At 37.7% G+C, this 21,485-nt stretch overlaps 1 protein-coding gene across 1 annotated transcript in view; it reads right to left on the bottom strand.

The window, feature by feature from the left end:
- The window catches only part of LOC106881141 (uncharacterized), a 48,856-nt gene that overhangs the window by 15,366 nt on the left and 12,005 nt on the right, over positions 1-21,485 (bottom strand). The window contains exon 2 of the mRNA XM_014931415.3: positions 2,426-2,662. Coding sequence (XP_014786901.1) covers positions 2,426-2,662 — 237 coding nt within the window. The remainder of the gene's footprint in view (positions 1-2,425; positions 2,663-21,485) is intronic.

Genomic DNA, 21,485 nt, shown 5'->3' with positions numbered 1-21,485 from the left:
AATCCCATTGCATGGCACCTTAGGTGAGTGTCTTCTACTATAGTCTGGAGCCAACTAGAGCTTTGTGAGTGGATTTCATAGACAGGAAGTGAAAAACGTCTGTGTGTCTCCCTCTCTCTCTCCTTGTTTCAATAGTTGTAACGTGGTTGTCACTGTCAGACAAGCAGTGTTATTCATTTCCACTTTTCTGCAAGAACATGTCTGACCATGGGGAAATATTACCTTGCTTGGAAACAGGAAGGACCTCCGACCGTAAAAAAAAGCAAAAAAAATCTGCATCAATAAACTCCACTCGACCCATACAAGCATGAAAAAAGTAGACATTATGATGATGATGGTCGCTGCAAGCTGCCATCATACTAAACTGGGTGTAGCAACTATTTTGTTTTACTACTTGTTAACGATTTGTTCTTTGCTTTGATCTTCCTCTCTCTATAATTAATATACAAAGTACAAAAACAGTAGGATATAGTAAAATCATATTGATTAATGATGCTCTACATCTAAGTTGTCGTCATTCTATAATGCCCAAGAAAAACTTTGCATAAACGTAGTGACTAATTGACGTAATTATATGTTTACACTCTACAAATACCTATTATATTTACATTTAATTACACAGCTGTAGTGTTGAGTAAATTCAGAAAAAGTATTGATTGAAAAAGTTGAAAAACAAGAAGGCAAAAATATTGCTTAAATCATCCTAATTGATAACCACAGAAAATAATAACCCTTTCTTTTCTGCTATAAGCACAAGGTTTGAAACTAAGGGGGAGGGGGCCAGTTGATTACATCGACCCCAGTGCTCAACTGGTACTTATTTAATCAAGCCTGGAAGGATGAACAGTAAAGTCAACTTTGGCAGAATTTGAATTCAGAACATAAATATGGATGAAATGCCACTAAGCATTTTACCTGAGTATACCTGAGTATTCAGCCAATGATAAAAAATGCATTTGATAATGGTGGTGGGGATAATATACTCTTTTACCCTTTTACTTGTTTCAATCATTTGACTGCGGCCATGCTGGAGCACCACCTTTAGTCGAGCGAATCGACCCAGGATTTATTCAGTGTAAGCCTAGTACTTATTCTATCAGTCTCTTTTGCCGAACCGCTAAGTTACGGGGACGTAAACACACCACCAACAGTTGTCAAGCGAAGTTGGGGGGACAAACACAGACACACAAACATATACACACACATACATATATACGACAGGCTTCTTTCAGTTTCTGTCAACCAAATCCACTCACAAGGCTTTGGTTGGCCCAAGGCTAAGGCACTTGTCCAAAATACCATGCAGTGGGACTGAACTGGAACCATGTGGCTGTGAAGCAAACTTCTTATCACAGCCACATTTTTCTTATCCAAAAAAATTAAACGGTTGGACATTTGTAAAATATTGTTCATTGAAGAAAGGGGGTTACTGATCTAGAATGATTTAATCCAACAGATACTTGATTAATTGATTATTTGTATGATTTGTTAATGAAATAATTAATCTCTTAGTAAAAACTTAATGAGGTTTAGCGGATTTGAGAGCAGTAAAGAAAACCTCTGACCTTTTGTCATTACAAAACACTAAAAACTAATGACAGAACACTAGAATAATATTTGTTCTGATAACACTTACAACAAATTTATTAATGGTGTCTGAACAGCATTGCAGATGATGACACAAATATTGTAGAGAGAGAGAGAGATACAGAGAGAGAGATACAGAGAGAGAGAGAGAGACGAGGAAGAGGAAGGAGACAAAGAAAATGTTATAGGATATCAGTGACTAATGAAAAACCATTTCAGAGATTTCACATTTAAGAACTCAAGGAAACTTCTCCATGGTCACTTAGGTTCATCATCATCATCATCATCGTTTAACGTCCGCTTTCCATGCTAGCATGGGTTGGACGATTTGACTGAGGACTGGTGAACCAGATGGCTACAGCAGTATCAGATATATCTCCCTCAAATTACCCCCATAGCATTTTGAAAAAAGTAAGGTCACATCAGTTATGTGGTTATATACACAACCCTAAAAGATGGGATAGTCATGGCTGGAAAGCCTTTGATCCTAGGCCTGTTTCATCAGAGCATGATCTGGAGCTTAACCGAGAATCTACAATTTAATCCTTTTGCATCCAGATTACTCTGCCAAATGCAATGCTTATTTATTCACACATCTTTTTTTTTAATTTCATCATTCATAGCTTCAAGATTTTGATGACATGGCAGCTTATTTTTAAAATGGCATTATAAGGTAAGTGTGAAAGGCAGGATCTGATCAGCTTACATGCAAAAGTAATGAAGTAAAAAAAAAAGCAAAGAATTCTCTTGTCTCTTCCTCTTCAAGAATTGCTAATATTCTTATAAGTATTAAATAAACAGCAATGAATCACAAATGTCCAAGAAAGGTCTTGCTTACCAATAAATGTATGTCATCAATTGGCCGCACTTGAGGTTTTAAAGTTCTGCGGAAGAATTCTCCGAGATTTCGATACGTTTTCAAGTCCTCTTCCTCTGCTTCTTCAATGTTGCAGCCAAATGCCCAAATGTATATCCGAAACACAGGTATCCGCATGAAAACAGGCAGATCTAATTGGTTTACTTTTCCCCATAAGCGAGACAGCGACCGAAGAGGCATTTTTCGGTAAAGGGTTACCTAAAATGGGAAGAAAGTTATGCAGTCAAGAAATTTCAAGAATTTCACAATAAATAAAGCAAAACAAATAATGTGTGTGTGTGTGTGTGTGTGTGTGTGTGTGTGTGTGTGTATGTGTGTGTGTGTGTGTGTGTGTGTGTGCATATACATATCAATCACATCTCACTTTGAATTCATTTATTATTCTGCTGAGGTCAACTTTACCTTTCATCCTTTTGGGGATCAATAAAATAAGTACCAGTTGAACACTGGGGTCAATGTAATTGACTCATCCCCACCCCAAAATTGCTGCTCTTGGTACAAAATTTGAAACCATTATTATTGTTATTATTATTTGTATGTGTAAACGTTACCTATATAATTAGCAATGCATTCGGTTATAAAGTTTATGATTATAAATCTATATGTAAGCACATATCTACATGCTGTGTGCATGTGAAAGCATGACTGCAAAATTGCTGAATTCAGCTGCAGATGGTGATGCATAAATGTGAAGGAATACTCCAAAGTCACACACTTTCCCTTCTCTCAGCTGAGTGGAGGTCCTTGTTTGGGAATATTTACTCCTTTAGAGTGATATATTTATGGTCATTTCTCCAGCCATGCTGCTTTCAGGTCAATTACTTTAATTTAGATATTTGTATGACAGATGCCTCAGGACATATTTCAACAAGAACCACAGAAAAATGGACATTAAAACAAATGAATGAAGACAAGGAAAGAACCCTCAAGATATATGAACACAACAGAATAATAATAATAATAATAATAATAATAATAATAATAATAATAATAATAACAAAATAATAATAATAATAATAATAATAATAATAATAATAATAATAATAATAACAAAATAATAATAATAATAATAATAATACTAAAATAATAATAATAATAACAAAATGATAATAATAATAATAATAAAATAATAACAATATAATAATAATAATAATAATAATAACAAAATAATAATAATAATAATAATAATAATAACAAAATAATAATAATAATAACAAAATAATAATAATAATAATAATAATAATAATAAAATAATAATATAATAATAATAATAATAATAATAATAATAATAATAATAATGATAATATTTTTCTTAATTTGAAGTTATTAAAGATAAAAATGTTCAGCCATAATCTGAGAGAGTGGCTTTCTTCTGAATTACAATTGCAGGTTGAATAAATTGAGAAGGAAGGTGATATAAATATCGAGTTAAAGGATGTGAAGGCAAGTAAAAATAGAAATATATCAACAAGGAACAACATTTTACAAAAATACACATTGAGAAATTTTCAAATGATTGGTTTTGTAATATCTAAAGAATTACTAAGCAAAAAAAAAAATTATTTACTGGTCTTTTACAGCTTAAGAGTATAAAATATAGTTGTGGTAAAAACAGAAAATTAAAACTAGAAAAAGCAGATTTTTCTCCATACATCGTATAAATTATTGAAATGTCAATCTATCACTGGGTATTATAAGTGCTCGCCTGCAATAATGTTGTTGAGAAGTGAATAATCCTTATAGCCTGTCCAAGATTTCAATTTTGTCATTTTCTTCCCCTTAAGAATGCAGCACTTAAGCATCGAGATTTATTAATAACAGCTGTTAAAAGAGTTAAGAATATCCTGGATGATGACAGCACAATTAAGTTAATGATGATAATCTTTGCATGAATACGTGTGTGTGTGTGTGTGCGTGCGCGCACCTGTGCGTGCGCGCACCTGTGCGTGCGTGTGTACTGTGGTATTAGATTCCTAGAGACATGAATTTACAACACAGGTTAAATTGCGGGTCAGTTCATTTCGTTTACTGAGAAAGGAAGATAAAATAGAAGAAATAAAGTCGTTTATGACAATTTCCATTATCTTCGGCATGTTGGAAATGAAGACAAGTTGCAATAGAACACAGAGACGTAGACTGTGAAGCTGACCTGCCCTTAACACAGAGCATAACCTTTTCTTCTTTTTTTTTGTGGCAACCCAAAGACTTGTAGAGATCTTGACAAATAACCAGAGAATTCTAACAAGGAAGTTACCTTTCAGATGGTTCCATCACAATGCGTGATGGAATCTTGCAGCCTATGTTTCATTTCAATCAGCATTTTGTAATGCTATCTACATCTTTTCTCATTGTTATTTCTGGTGAAATGCACCGCTATGCAAATGCCAACCCACTTCCCTCAACAACCTACACACACAAGTGTCGTTAGGACTGTTTCCAAGAAAAATACCATAAAAACTATCCTTGAACAGAGACATAACATCACCTGGTCCCCCTTGTTTCACCAAAACATAGTCAACACACATATCAAGCAAAAAACTTTGAAACCCTATGCTCAAGGCCATTTTACCAGCATTATAGGCCTTTGGACAAAGCAATACACTGAATGGGGAGGGGGTTACATTTATTTATTGATAGTAAACTACAGAATACACAGATTAAGATTGGGCCCATACATTAAGCCAGCACTGGCTACATCCCCACCATTCATCAATAAACCACAACTAAAACTTCATCCTCTCTACTCAAATCTTAGGCTAAACAACCTCTAATGATCACTCACTGGTCACCATCTATTTATAGCACAACCAAAACTGGACGTCCAAGCCTTCTCCTCAGACACATAGCTGCTACTCTATAATAAGGCACAAGCATTTTCTACAAGAATACTATTAGCATATCTGAAATAGAACAGTTGCTATATGCACACAAATAAGAAAAACTCAATCAACTCATTGACAGACCATCACTCAGTACTACAAACACAAACAAACAGGCTGTCTTCCACCAATCTTGCCTGTAGTTCCTCTCAACTAACACACTGTGAACCACCATCTAAGTCTATTTAATACACCAATCTCTTCTCTTGTTATCCCCCCTCCACCCCACCCCCCATACTACACTTCTCTCAAACTGCAACCCTTAAAATTCCTTCCGGGCCATCCCAACAGTCGTCAACTTCAAACAGTTCAAACTAAACATCAATTGCATCAATCTCACCAACCCCGGAATGTTTTCAAATGCCAGGATACCCTTCTGCAATGCCAATGAAAATGTAGAAGAAAATAAAAAGTGTGTGTATGTATGAGTGTGTGTGAGTGAGTGTGCCTCTATACATGTCCAACACTACCACCACCACTATATATACATACGTACAAATCAGAGTTAAATTTATGAACTCTATTTAGAAGTCAGCCATTTTATATTGTTTTAGTCTGCCTGAGTTCAAAGCAAACTAAAACTTACACATAGAGAGATGTGTATCGACAGACAAATGATGAATGAGACAGAGAGAGAGAGAGAGAGAGAGTGATTGACAGATAAATATTCAACTGTATATTATAAAGGAAAAATAGATGAAGAAAGTATAAGAATTATAAAATAAAAATATAAGAAATAAGACAACAAAAAACAGATGATGAAAGTATAAGGAATATATATATATATATATATATATATATATATATATATATATATATATGTATATATAAACAGATGAACGATATAAGAAACCAGAAATGTTTGATAGAAGCATATAAGAAATGAGAAATATATCAGAAAAGTACAAATGTATTGTGGAAAAGAAAAGCTACACATTGACACACATACTCCACCACACACATACACACTTGCTGAAAAACCAAATTGCTTTTCATTATTATCATCAAAGAGCAGGAATTTATTCAGATTCACCATCTTCAAGCCCTCCCTACTTAGCATGCTCACTAACGGAATGATTAGATAGACATACATTAAGTTCAGACAGTAAACAGCAGAAAACAAATGCAAAAACTGTCATCATCTCAATACATCCAATACAATCATTTACTTATTCAGCATTTCATTATCATTATTATTATTATTATTATTATTATTTACTGTTACCACAACTACTACTGTTCAAGATGGAAAGGGAAAAGAAAAACAGGTTAGGAAAGAAGTAAAAGTATTTGTGAAATGACTGTGAAAGTAGTTTATTGAAGAGCTCTGTCTTAATTCTTTGTAGATAAGAAGACATCAATCAATGATATGAGATATAGGTTTCAAATTTTGGCACAAGGCCAGCAATTTCAAGGGAAGATGGTAAGTCAATTACATCGACTCCAGTGTTCAACTGGTACCTAATTTATTGACCCTGAAAGGACGAAACACAAAGTCGACCCTGGCAGCTTTGAACTTGGAACATAAAGAAGTATTAAATGCTGCTAAGCATTTTGCCCAGCATTGTTAAAGTTCTGCCAGCTTGCTGATTTGAATGATATTAGGTGTAATAGTGCATGACAGTCCAAGACAATTTTCTTTGTAGTAGGAAAAAAGGTTGATTTTTTTTCTTCTTTCTTTTTCTTCAAAAAGTAGAAGACTCAAAATAATGAATATAGAGTTAGTTTATATATCTGCAGAATAACAGAAATCTGTCCATCTTCATTACTGATAGCTTCAAGGAGGCTTAAAGTGGTTTACAACTTATGGTTCGACACAGCTGACTCATACTGGTGGTGCTATATGACGTGTATGTATGTGTGTGTGTGTATATACATATATTACATGCACGCACACATTATATATATATATATATATATATATATATATATATATGGACATATACTAACACACGTATACATACACACAATCACATATAAATGGACATATATTCACACACACACATTATACATACGCACACACATGCACAAAGTTTTCAGAGGAGTGTTGTGAAAAACAAATTGTAGCCAAATCTGCATGTAGGAAATCAAAAGTGTTGACATTGTAACATGGAGCAAGTTTAATGCTTCCAGGGAGCCAAATCCTCAAAATTCTTTTGATTCACAGATGAAGCAATTCCATTTAACCGAAATTGCTTTAAACTATTGGGAAAAGCATAAACATCACAACATTCCATTTTCCTAATCTTAGAAACATGAGGCCCTCTACTAGTTAGAATAACGCAACTGTAATATTAAGAAAAGAATTTAACCCACTGATCTTTGAGATCTGCTGAGTCTCAAAGGATTTTGATAAATATTCTTTCTAGAACTCATGACTATTTTCTAAAATGAGAAGAGAGAAGCACCGAGGGAGACAATGAAGTAATATCTATGAGACGGGGTAGGAGAAACACAGGTAGGGAGATAAAAAAAAAGAAGGTGAGGGAGACAGAGTAGGAATGGTTAAGAGAGAGGGAATAGTTAAAAAGGGAGATAAAAGAGCAGGGGGGGGGAGGAGGATGATTAAACAAGCAGATTGGATCAGTTCTATGAAAACTTACAGAAATAGCTTTTTTTATTTGCCGAACATGTCTAGAATAGTTAAATGGTTTTGCACACAGGCACGCATACTTGTACAAGGCAAGTTCCTTATACAGAGAGAGAGAGAGAGATAGAGAGAGAGAGATAGAGAGAGAGAGATAGAGAGAGAGAGATAGAGAGAGAGAGATAGAGAGAGAGAGAGAGAGAGGTGGGGGTGGGGGTGCATGTTTGTGTGTATGTGCATGTATGTATGTGTATCAACATGTATTAAGATGTAAAAGAATGAGGAAAATGTTACACATGCACAGCTGTGCTAACTAATGAATATTCTGATGTTTAATTTGATAACAGCAAGTGTTCCACACCTATCAGAGTATAATGTATGCTACATATACATATTACATTTTTTTTTTTTCTAATTCAAATGAAGTGTTGAAGGAAATATGTCCTTCTCTGTCTAATCCACTATAATAGGATGAAGTTTTGAACTTCACTCCCAAAACTACACACAGTTTTGATTGGCAGTGTTTAGAAGAGGAGGATTTTGAAGGAAAATGACCATGTGCGTATACATACAGATAAATTAGAGATGCAATGACACAAGTCATTCAAAGACAAATGTTATATCTTAACAATTTCATTTGGTGAAATGAAGTGAGTTCACAACCTTTGCATACCCATGTGATCTATGTGGGTAATGTTCTTCTTCCATAACTGCAGGAAAAACATGGACAAGAATGGAATAATAAAGTTGACATTCTAAGGAGGAAGGACTATATGGAGTAATCAGTGTGAGGCGGAAGCAAAGAAGAAGGATGTGTTATAAGTATGAGAGGATAAAAGATGACTGAAGATGACTGGTTTGATTGGAAGCAGTAGAAGACTCAGAGTGAGGGATCATCATTTGTGTGTGCCAAAGGTTGGGGTTGGAGTGTGTAGTGTATTGGTGAGTGGTCTTATGCTAGCCAATCAGAAGTGTATTTTGATGAGCTGAAGTAGGATGCCAGTGTAGGAAGAGTATTCCACAGTGGATTTAGTATGAACTTTGAAGAGGCCTAATAGTTAGTGGTGGAAATGAAGTTACTTTTTGATCCTGAAGAGGAAGGCTAGTATTTGTTATGGTGAGGATGTGAAGCTACCAGGAGAGTGTTTGCATGCATATGTGTGAGGCAGAGAGAGGAACAAAGAAGGTTAAAGAGATTACAATGTAATATTTAGATTAAATAAACTAAATGTCACCACCTTGAAAGCTATATCAATAAAAACAAATAGTTCAGTTACTTCTATCCTTAGGTAGATATTATAATAAACCCAACAATGAAGTTTTTAAAGACAACAGGAACCATAATTGTTCACAAGAGTAATTTGTTAAAAATGGTTACATATATATATATATATGTGTGTGTGTGTGTGTGTGTGTGTGTGTGTGTGTGTGTATTTTCTATCTGTCTGTCTAGCTCTCTCTCTCCCCCTCTTTCTCTTTTTCTCTCTCCTGTTGCTCACACTTGACCATTGTCCATCTTCCCTATCCTCACATAACCTTCTTTCTTTTCCTGCATGGACGTTCAAAGGGCTGGGCATTTTTTTCTCTCTCTTCTATCTTTTCTCTTTTCAAAGAAAATATTTCTCCCAGCATTCACTATTTTCCTCTTGTTCTGGTCTAACGAGCCTCCATGTTTATTTTCGTTCGGTTTCCTTGTATGTCTCCACTGTCCTGTTTTTGTTCCCAATTTTGGCCCACCATAAATCCTAAATTTTATTTTAGAATTTATGGGAGCAACTGTCTTTGAAGACTCATATTGTCATTGAATGCTCAAAATGAGTAGATAGACAGCTGACAACTGACGAAGGGTCGTTTCTCTGTGTTGTCCTGTTTTCGATTTTTTTCTCTTGTTGTTTACATATTTCATATTGTTTACCCAGTTGGTGACATTCTATACCCATATATGCATATATTCTCCATGTTTTTCTCCTTGTCTCCGTATTCTTTCTGTTGAAGTGCGTAGCTCGAAACGTCAAAGACTTTCTGTATTCCCGAGCGTCATACTAATATATACTTTTGTTATTTTCACCACCTGTCCTCGTCTGTTGTTATTATTTGTATATTCTCCCATATATATCATCATCATCATCATCATCATCATCGTTTAACGTCCGCTTTCCATGCTAGCATGGGTTGGACGATTTGACTGAGGACTGGTGAAACCGGATGGCAACACCAGGCTCCAGTCTGATTTGGCAGAGTTTCTACAGCTGGATGCCCTTCCTAACGCCAACCACTCAGAGAGTGTAGTGGGTGCTTTTACGTGTCACCCGCACGAAAACGGCCACGCTCGAAATGGTGTCTTTTATGTGCCACCCGCACAAGCCAGTCCAGGGGCACTGGCAACGATCTCGCTCGAAAAACCTACAGGAGCCAGTCAGGCGGTACTGGCAACGGCCACGCTCAAAATGGTGCATCTCATGTGCCACCCGCACAAGAACCAGTCCAGGGGCACTGGCAACGATCTTACTTGGCTTGCCGGGTCTTCTCACGCACAGCCCATTTCCAAAGGTCTCGGTCCGTAGTCATCGCCTCGGTGAGGCCCAATGTACGAAGGTCTTGCCTCACCACCTCAGCCCAGGTCTTCCTGGGCCTACCTCTTCCACGGGTTCCCTCAACTGTTAGGGTGTGGCACTTTTTCACGCAGCTATCCTCCTCCATTCTCACCACATGTCCATACCAGCGCAATCGTCTCTCTTGCACGCCACAACTGATGCTTCTAATGTTCAGCTTTTCTCTCAAGATACTTACACTCTGACGGGTATTCACATTGACATTACACATCCAACGGAGCATACTGGCTTCATTCCTTGCGAGCTTACGTATGTCCTCAGCAGTTACAGCCCATGTTTCACTGCCATGTAGCATGGCTGTTCGTATGCATGCGTCATACAGTCTGCCTTTTACTCTGAGTGAGAGTCCCTTTGTCGCCAGCAGGGGTAAGAGCTCTCTAAACTTTGCCCAGGCTATTCTTATTCTAGCAGCTACACTTTCAGCGCACCCACCCCCACTACTAACTTGGTCGCCCAGATAGCGGAAGCTATCGACTACCTCTAGTTTTTCACCCTGGAATGAGATAGAAGTTGTTTCCTGTTTGTTTGCAGTCTTTATTGCACCTGAACATCTGCCACAAACAAAAACTAACTTGCTAGTTAACCTGCCTTTGATGTTGCTGCACCTCTTATGTGTCCATAGCTTGCACCGGGTACATCTTATAGAGTTACTACCTACTCCTTTTCTACATACTGAGCAGGGCCATCTACCTGAAGGGGTTTGTGTTTTATCTACCTTCCTACTTATTAGGATTTTGGTTTTAGCTAGGTTGACTCTAAGGCCCTTCAATTCTAGATCTTGCTTCCACACCTGAAACTTCTCCTCTAGTTCTGATAGTGACTCCGCAATTAGGGCAAGGTCATCAGCATAGAGGAGCTCCCAGGGGCAACCTGTCTTGAACTCCTCTGTGATTGCCTGGAGGACTATGGTAAATAATAGGGGGCTGAGGACGGAACCTTGGTGGACCCCTACCTCTACCCGGAATTCATTGCTGTACTCATTTCCAACCCTCACCTTACTGGCAGCATCTCTGTACATGGCTCGCACAGCTCTCACTAACCATTCTTCTATCCCAAGTTTCCTCATTGACCACCAGATAAGGGATCGGGGGACCCTGTCAAAGGCTTTCTCCATGTCAACGAAAGCCAGGTACAGAGGTTTATCCTTAGCTAGGTATTTCTCTTGCAACTGTCTCACTAGAAATAAGGCATCAGTAGTGCTTTTACCTGGCACGAACCCAAACTGCATCTCATCTAAATTGATTCGCTCCCTAATTAGTTGGGCTATGACCCTCTCTGTAACTTTCATAACCTGATCTAACAGCTTGATGCCTCTGTAATTATTTGTATCTAAAGCGTCCCCTTTACCTTTGTAGCAGTTGACTATGATGCTGCTACACCAGTCATAGGGTATGACTCCTTCGTGTATCACCTGGTTCGTAATACGGGTGACTAGGCTATAGCCAACACTGCCAGATATTTTGAGCATCTCTGCAGTGATTCCTGATGGGCCGGGGGCTTTCCCGGTCTTCATACTCTTAATTGCTTTATCTACCCTGGTACTATCAACTCGGATAGCTGGTCCCTCTATTGGGTCGACATAAGGCAGGCTCTCTTTCTCCCATTCATTCTCTTTATTAAGCAATCTATCGTAGTGGCATCTCCAGACCTCTTTCTTTGCATCCTCATTTAATGCAAGCGTACCATCATCCATGCGAACACATTTCTCTCCTACAACATCACTATTCTCTCTCCTACACTGTCTTGCAACACGAAATACCTCGAGTCTTTGGTCCTCACGGCGCAGAACATTGGCAAATCTTTCCTTATCTGCTTCCCCTCTGGCTAAATAAACCTGTCGCCTAGCCTCCCTTCTGGCACATTGGTACAATTCCCTGCTACCACCGTTCTTCCAGTCCTTCCAAGCTTGTTTCTTTTGTCTAATAGCCCTGTCTACCTCCTTGTTCCACCACCACGTTACTCTGGGTCGGGAGGGGACCTTACACCACCCACAAATCTGGTCGGTGGCTTTCAACAGGTTGTCCCGCAGAAATCTCCAATTGTCTTCCACGTTGTATGATGCTATATCCCCTTCTATTTCGTTAAATGCTTCAAGTAACTTGTCTCTAAGTCTCTGTCCGTTTGCAGGGTCTTTAAGCTTCCACACCCTTCTTCTCCAAGCCTGTCTAATTCTGGGCACCCATTTTGCCTTAATCCCAAAGTCGCTAACTACTAATCTATGTTGTGGGGTACATTCTTCGCCAGGGTAGGTTTTGGCATTTATAAGCCGCCCTCTTTCCCTATTTCTGGCGAGGATGTAGTCGATTTGGCTAGAGTGTCTGCCGGAGCGGTAGGTGACTAGGTGACTGGCAGGTTTCCTGAAGTTGGTATTGCAGACCATAAGATTGGTTGCATCACAGAACTCCAGCAGTCTGGTTCCCTCCTCGTTGCGGGAACCGAAGCCATAGCCTCCATGTATGCCATGGAAGCCCCCAGCACGACGTCCGACATGACCGTTGAAGTCTCCAGCCACAAAGAGAAGGTCCCTGTCACTCGTCGACGAGGTAGTTTGCAAGAGGGTGTCATAGAATTGGTCTTTCAGACCATCTGGTAGCCCAGGTTGAGGTGCATAGGCTGAGATGACAGTAGCTAATCTATGATGAAGCACTAGTCTGATCTTAAGTACTCTGTCACTTACTCTAACGACCTCGATTACCTTATCCACCCATTTCTACGCTAGAAGTATTCCTACGCCCCCGACCCCGTCAGTGTTCCCTGCCCAGAAAATCTTGTACCTGTGTTCTTTGCCTGTGAGGAACCTTGCAGAACCTCCTCTCCATCTTACTTCCTGGATGCAGCACATATCTACGCGTCTCCGTTCAAGCATCTCAACAATTTCACCAGATCTACCTTTCAGCGTACCGACGTTGAGAGTGCCAATCCTAACAGTATGGGTGTTGGGGGTGTGGGCCTGTAGCCTGGGAAGGGGAAAAGCAGTGTCGTGTACCTGAAAAGAAAACTTGCAATTGGAAGAATTCATAAGCAAAACAGTACCTACAACCTGCAAACATTTCTCAACCTTAATGCGCTACCCAAAGGTAGGGGAGAGGATGGCCAAGGCCACTAGATGGGTTCCGGGAGACAGCCGAGGTTGACAGGATGACAGAGGAATGAACTTCCGGTGGAGGGGGCGGGATGACAGAGGAATGAACTTCCGGTGGAGGGGGCGGGATGACAGAGGAATGAACTTCCGGTGGAGGGGGCGGGATGACAGAGGAATGAACTTCCGGTGGAGGGGGTGGGATGACAGAGGAATGAACTTCCGGTGGAGGGGGTGGGATGACAGAGGAATGAACTTCCGGTGGAGGGGGTGGGAGGGCGGGTTACCGCCAGCGAGTAGATAGGGCTCTTAATTGTAGATTTTAAATATTTGAGAGACAACAATGCATAAATCGTAATTTTTTAAAAGAGCAATGAATTCTGGGTGATTAGAATATAACGTAGCATGAATTTAGGAAGCTTAGAAAATGAATAAGCATGAATTTAAGACAACAACTGAATTCAATTGAATTTCATGGAGAGAAACAAGATAAATAATAGGGGGCAAAACTAAAGCGCAAGGTATTATGAGATGTTTGAGGCCGTAAATAAATTAAAAAAATAAAATATATATATATATATATATATATATATATGTATATATATACACACGCACACACACACACATATATCATCATCATCATCATCATCATCATCATCGTTTAACGTCCGCTTTCCATGCTAGCATGGGTTGGACGATTTGACTGAGGACTGGTGAAACCGGATGGCAACACCAGGCTCCAGTCTGATTATATATATATTATTTATTATTATATTATATATGTATATAAAATCTGTATATCCTGGTTTGGTTTTTAGAACACACTATATCCTTGTGCATTGTAAAAGCTGGCTTAAAGGCTTGGCATTAGAAAGGCATCTGGCTGCAAAACACTCCTTCAAAAAATACTACCTACCTACCCTCACACACATACACCAACACACGGTGTATAAAGTAATACATGACATTTCTATTATTAGCCACTGAATTAGAGTACCAACAGAGTGTGGGTTACGAATAGATAAATATATAAAGCCATATCTATGGGTATTTAATCTCAATGTGGGATTAAATTATGTCCACAAACGATTTTACAGCAGATTTGAATGCAGATCAAAATTTCATTGTTGCTTAGCGACCCACAAGATACAGTAATCATCGCTAGGTTTTTAACCTTGTATTGCAATGTAAATAAGCAGTGCCTGGCACAGTTCCGTTTATATTTTAACAAGTAGACTTCCATTTGTTACTTCACTTTAGGAGTAAGAAGAGAGTAAACTTTGACGAATCTTTAAATAGCAGTGGAATTGGTAAATTCAAACCTCAAAAAGAAATTATTCAGCTGATGACTCATCCAACCCATGCCAGCACGGAAAGTGGACACATAAGTGATGATGATGATGATGATGATGAATAATGCCAGATAGGAGATAGAATTTTATCAAAAAATACAAATTATCAAAGATACTTTGTATAAATTTTCCATAAACATTCTTGTGTATTTTCACTGGAAATTCCGTTATCTGGATTACAATAATTTCAGTCAACATATCAATGGAAATTGGTTGTGCTGATCATTATTTTGTAATATCAAACCTGTGATTCAATCTCTTTTGCATGACCAACATACTTAGCACTGCAAATTCAGTTAATTACATTTTTGTCTTTGGACTTCTCCATGTGTGAAGTTCTTTATCAATTACAAAGCTTTCTTTATTTCTCTAGTTATTTTATTTGCAAGTGTAGTCCTTCAATCTCTCTTCCAATTAGAACTTACAAATGTGGTTGTTGGCAGAACTAGTAGAGAGCCAGAAAAGAATAAAAATACTTTGTGGTAGCGGCTTATGTTTCCTTTACATTCTAAGTTCAAATCCCACTAAAGCTGAAACTTAGCATTTTTCCATCCTCCTCAGCCTCATAAAATATAATAAATACCAATGAAAGAACTACAGTCAGTAACTGATTACATTCTTGTAGCCTGTACTTACGCATGACCACAACCCAATAAAAGAAACCAGTAAAAGATCAAACGAATTCTATTAAATCTAACATAAACATTACTCTCTCTTTTTCACATGAAAACCAAGAATTTCTTTTGTTTTTCTAAAACCAAAGTCTTTTTTAACTTCTCCTTTTTATCACATATTGATTGCAGCGCACACTATAATTTCACAGCAAATCTTAATTGGAAGGGAAACTGTAGGACCACCCCCTCAAATAAATAAATAAATAAAGTCTTGTAAATCAATAATAAAATTCACGTGTGGAAAAGTCCAGAGACACATAATAACATAATTGAGATTGAATTCCCAATCCTAAGCTTGTTGGTCATGCAAAAAGATTGAATCACGGGTTTAATGGAATAATGATCAGCACAGCTAGTTTCCATTGATCTGCCGAGTGAAATTATTGTAATCCAGATAAAAGAATTTCCAGTGAGAATACACTCCAGCCATGTCTTAAAAGATTTACAAAGAATAATGTAAAACAACAGGTAAGCTGGTTATTCTGATCAGGTGACAGTCACACGTTTGATCCATATCGGGAGACAGTTTCCTGCTTATTCAGATTAATGATGTATATATCATTATCACTTAACATCCGTTTTCCCTATTCTCTCTCTCTCTCTCTATGTGTGTGTGTATGTGTGTGTATACATCATCTTCATTATCATTTATCATTCATTTTCCATGCTATGTATTTATATATTCCTTAGTCAAGGTAGCCTTGTCGTCTGACTTTATGGTTTAGTGCTTAAAATATCTCTTCCATGCATGTGACTTCGATATGGAATAGATTGAAGAATGCTTAAAATTAAGTGGGAGACAGGAGTTTACAAAGTGGCTTAGGATCAGAAAATAGAAGACAAAATGAAAGACAAAGGATTTAAGGGAGAGACAGACGGAGAGTATGTGCATGGGTGTGTAGAAAGTAATGGCGATGACAGAGTTATTGACAAGTGGCGAGACATTCATAATTTCCAAAGCTTAGTGCTGTGATGGTCTTTTATCATTTTGGTATCATTACCAAAAGTACCAGTACAATAATGGAGCTGAATCAATTGATATATATATGTGTGTGTATATACATATAACACCTGTTTCTCTCCTATCATAATTTCTTTTTCCTCTGGTCTATATCCACCTCAGTTGAGAGGTCTTATTTTGCAGGTACCTGGTGACTTCACTGGTGCTGGTGCTACGTAAAAAACACCCAGTACATTGAGCTGTAGAGACCATGCCAAAGCAGACATAGAACCTGGCACAGCCCTCTGGCGTATTTGATCTTGTCAAACCATTCAACTCATGCCAGCATGGCAAAAAGGATGTTAAATGAAAATGGGGAGAGATACACACACACACACACACACACACACACACACACACATTAACTCCTCGACAAAATTGGCTTGATGTCTTGTAATCAATATATATCAGAAATACAATCAGAAACACAAGGAATAAAAGAGGAAATTAATGCAAATCAAAACGACTTGTAAACTAATTATTCTATTAAACCTATGTTGTAATTTGAATTGTTTATTTCTCTGTTGGTGGAGCAGGGTTAATCAGGCAGAAAATCAATCTGTTGCCCCAAGGCAACAGATGTTCTGCTTTTTAGATCCTGCATCTAGCAAAATTAAATGTCGTATAAAAGACGTAGGTTTTAGGAGATTAGATTGTCTAAAAAAACTCATACCACCCATGTAGAGGTAACACAGGCTAGCAATGTTGATTCAATAACATTTATATAGTTGGACTTATGTGTATGTTTACATGGGTTGGCTGGGTATAAAATGCAAATTTCTTGGTCATGTTACCTTGAGCAAATAGAGATGCTACAGAATAGTAAAAACTTTTTAGTTTCACAGGAAAGAAAGCTACGTCACTAGTGTTGGTTCCATGATAAAATGCACTCTGTACCCCACATTCTGTAAAGAGGTTGGAAAACAAATGGAAACAACATAGTCTCTAGAGGACCCTTTAGTCCTGTTTAGCACATGATAATTCTTTTATTTTTAGTGCTGGTGCCATGACAAGATGCAACCACCCAAACATCATCATTATTCAACATCACCTTTTCAATGCTAGCATAGAGGTTGGACAGTTTAACATGAAATGATGAGCCAGAGAACTGCACTAAGCTTCAATGTCTGTTTTGGTTGGATGCCCTTCCCAAAGCCAACCACTTCACAGCATGTACTGGGTATTTTTTTTTTTTCATGGTACCAGTACTAGTGAGATTACCAAGTACCTGCAATGCAAGACTCTTCAACTGAGTTGGGTATGATGTTGAGGGTTAAGAAAGTAATAAGAGGGTCGGGAGCAGGTGTCTTGCCGAAGAGATGAATACAAGGCTCCCCCATATGGAAAGAGAGTGACGTGAGGTCAAGGTAGAAGGAAAATATATAAAGGAGAGAATAGAGGAACTCAGTGCTTTTTCTTTAAGAAAACTATATTGTGTTTTACTATTTACATTATACAAAATATTCTTGAAATGCTATATTTCTCGTAGTTTATTTGATGAAACTAATTTGTTTCAAAAATCTGCAGCAGGCCAAGTCAATAGGATATTAGCCTTACCAAGCAAAAGGTCAATGATTGTCATCCTGTCACCAATGTTGAGCTTCAAGGCTTAAACACTTAAATCTCGCAGTCTACTTAGTTGTAAACAGATATGATGATAGGTGAATCTCACACAGCTCTAAGCTTTGTCAGCATTCCCTCTATAATTTATGCGTTTTCCACTGACACCAGCAGCTTTTATGAGCCTGGAAATTTCCATGCAAGAGAAGCCTAGTATATCTTTCCTAGTACTTCTCCATGAAGAGTAAATCATCAGTGTCGTCCCAACAACACAATTAATTGCCATCAGAACTAAGAATCATCATAAAACATTTTACTAACAACAAAATGTTTAAAATTAACATAGAAACAATAACAATAATAATAGCTTCTGACTTGTTACAAATTGGAACAAAAACTTGTGACTGTTTTAATTCATTTGATCAAAACAATGTTATAGAAAAATGTATGCAAATAGAAAGGCCTCCTCCAAGGAGGCTAATTAATGATCTTAACAATAATATTGATTAATATATAGTCGAAATTAGCATAATTAAATGATAATTAACATAAATTACATTAATAAAATACAAATGATAATTATTTAGAAAACGTCATATGTAATTTTTTTTTTTGCTAAAAAGATTACTGAAGTGATTTTAGTCTGGTTATAAACACAACAGTATTGGAATTTGCAATTTACAATAACGAGAGAGAGAGAGAGAGAGAGAGAGAGAGAGAGAGAGAGAGAGAGAGAGAGAGAGAGAGAGTAAATGAGTGATTTGGGCATGGAGGAGAAAGTAAATAAGAGAGCTTGATTTCCAGTTTAAAACCAGTTTACTTTAGATTACTAAAATCCTCAAGAAAAGCAATGACATTTGTTTTCTTTATAAACTTAATGCCTTGTGTTTATCTAATGAAAGAAAAAAATATATATGTAGATAGACAGGCAAGCAAGGCTGCATGGTCAAGAAGTTCATTTTACAACCATGCAAGGCCAGGATCAGTCCCATTGCGTAACACCTTAGGCAAGTGTCTTCAATTACAATCCCAGGTTAACCAGTCCCCAGCAACTGACAGAAACTTTATGGAAACCCTTCATGTGTGTGTGCGTGTTTGTCTGTTTCTGTATTTTGCAGTTTGACTAGGTTGGTTTGTTTACATCCTGCAACTTACTGAAATAAAATTAAGTACTGGTATTGATAAGATCGATTAAACCCCTTCAAATGGTGCCCCAGCATGGCTGCAGCCTAATGACTGGAACAAAAGCTTAAAATAATAAATGTTCAAAATTCTGCCCACATGTTTCTTTGATGTAGTGATATGAGAGTGCTTTTTATTGTGGCACACATGTATAGAGACTGATCTTGTTGGGGGTAGGATGGAGAAAATATGATGAATTAATAGTGGAAGGTACCTATTGTATAGGCCAGATCAAGACTTTGAAGAGAATAAAATCAGAGATGAAAACACATGGAACAAAATGCAATCATGAACCAAGGAGGGGAGTCACTACATGGTCACTTGACTTGCCAGAAATAGCAACCAAATTTCCTTCATATCACACCATACTGTCACTATCAGAAAAGAACCACATGTGATCCTAGATACATTGACAAAGACCAAAAAAAAAAAAAAAAGAAAACAAGATGGTCATGGTTGGAGCGTCCTTGACCATAGATCTGTTCAATTGGAGCTAATCTGGAGTAACACAACAAAAATGGGTACAACAGGTGCCTTTTTATTCCCGACTCGACATATTATATGAGCAGAGAAAAGCAGATGTTGAAACAATTCCATTGCTGTTGATGCATTGAAACCATAGAACACTTTTGAAATGAAAGAACAGCAAAATGAATTAGCCTTAAACAAGTTAGTTGATTACAAAAATGCCGGAAATGATACTATATTTATCACCCTAATGTCATTGGCTTCCAATAAACCTAACAAGAATCTAACAACAGATTTGTTTATAATAGAAAACCTTGTCTGCAACAACAACAACAAAATGAATATATAAACAAATAAAGTAAATCAATGATGTCCTAGGGTACAACTTTGTAAAGAACCAGATACCTGATTAGAACCATTAGCAGTAATACCATTCATTAACCATGTTAGATTACACAGCTGTCAGCCACAAGCAAGTCGGTCTGAATAGAATGTATCATACTTTTGCTAACTGCTTTTCAAGCCTACATCGTTGTGGGCAGACAGTCACTCTCTCGATTTCCTCCCACCCTTGGGGCATTAGAACATTCAGAATGTGATAGTAGGAAAGAGAGAGAGAGAGAGAGAGAGAGAGAACTGTATTAGCATTCAGCTAGAACTTATTTTCAACTGAATGGGCTGGAACAGCATGAAATGAAGTGCTTTGCTTAAGGACACAATGCACCACCCGGTCCAGGAATTGAACCCACATCTTTATGGTCATGAGCTGAACACCCCTAACCACTAAGCCATGTGCCTCCACTTATGTTAGATAAACAGCTTTAGTTTTAACCAGTTATATCTTTTATCTGTTACTTGTTTCAGTCATTGGATTGCAGCCATACTGGGGCATCACTTTAGAGAGTTTAGTTGAACAAATTGGTACTTATTTTTTAAGTTTGATACTTATTATATCGATCTCCTTTGCTGAACTGCTAAATCACAGGGTCATAAACAAATGGACACTGTCAAGTGGTGGAAGGACACGGACACACACACACACACACAAAGCAAACTTTCACATAGCTTCTATCAACCAAATTTGCTCACAATACACTGGCTGGCCTGGGGCTATAATAGAAGAACTCAAAACCATATGACTGCAAAGCAAGCTCCGTAACCACTTGGCTGTGCCTGTTGCCATATACAGCAAAGTCTATACAAAATATTCACATCTCCTCGCTTTCCGCTACTAGATGCATGTAGTCATAGAGACTACAAGAATCTTCTCTGCTCTCCCCCTCTTCATAGTAATCCTTTTGTTCCCCAGGATGAAACTGACTCCCCCACCACCACCCCAGTGCTTATAATCCAGCAAACTGTATGGTAGTCTCAACAATGTGCAGATGACATAAAAAAAGTACCCAGCTCATGCTGTAAAATGGCTGGTATTAGGAAAGACATCCAGCTGAAGAAACCAGGCCAAAGCAGACATTGGAGCATGATGCAGTTCTTGGACACTGGATTCTGTCAAGCAGTTAGAGATTGAAATAAACACCGATACTTTCAACTAAAAATCCTATAAAAGTAGTGTCCTAGAATTGTATACACTGATATATAGCTTCACTATTTGTAGTTTCATTTTAACA

This window comes from Octopus bimaculoides, chromosome 6 (assembly GCF_046866305.1).
Source record: "Octopus bimaculoides isolate indiv1 chromosome 6, ASM4686630v1, whole genome shotgun sequence".
Taxonomy (NCBI): domain Eukaryota; kingdom Metazoa; phylum Mollusca; class Cephalopoda; order Octopoda; family Octopodidae; genus Octopus; species Octopus bimaculoides.
The sequence above is the reverse complement of the archived record's forward strand: the minus strand, read 5'-3'. Positions and strand labels throughout refer to the sequence as shown.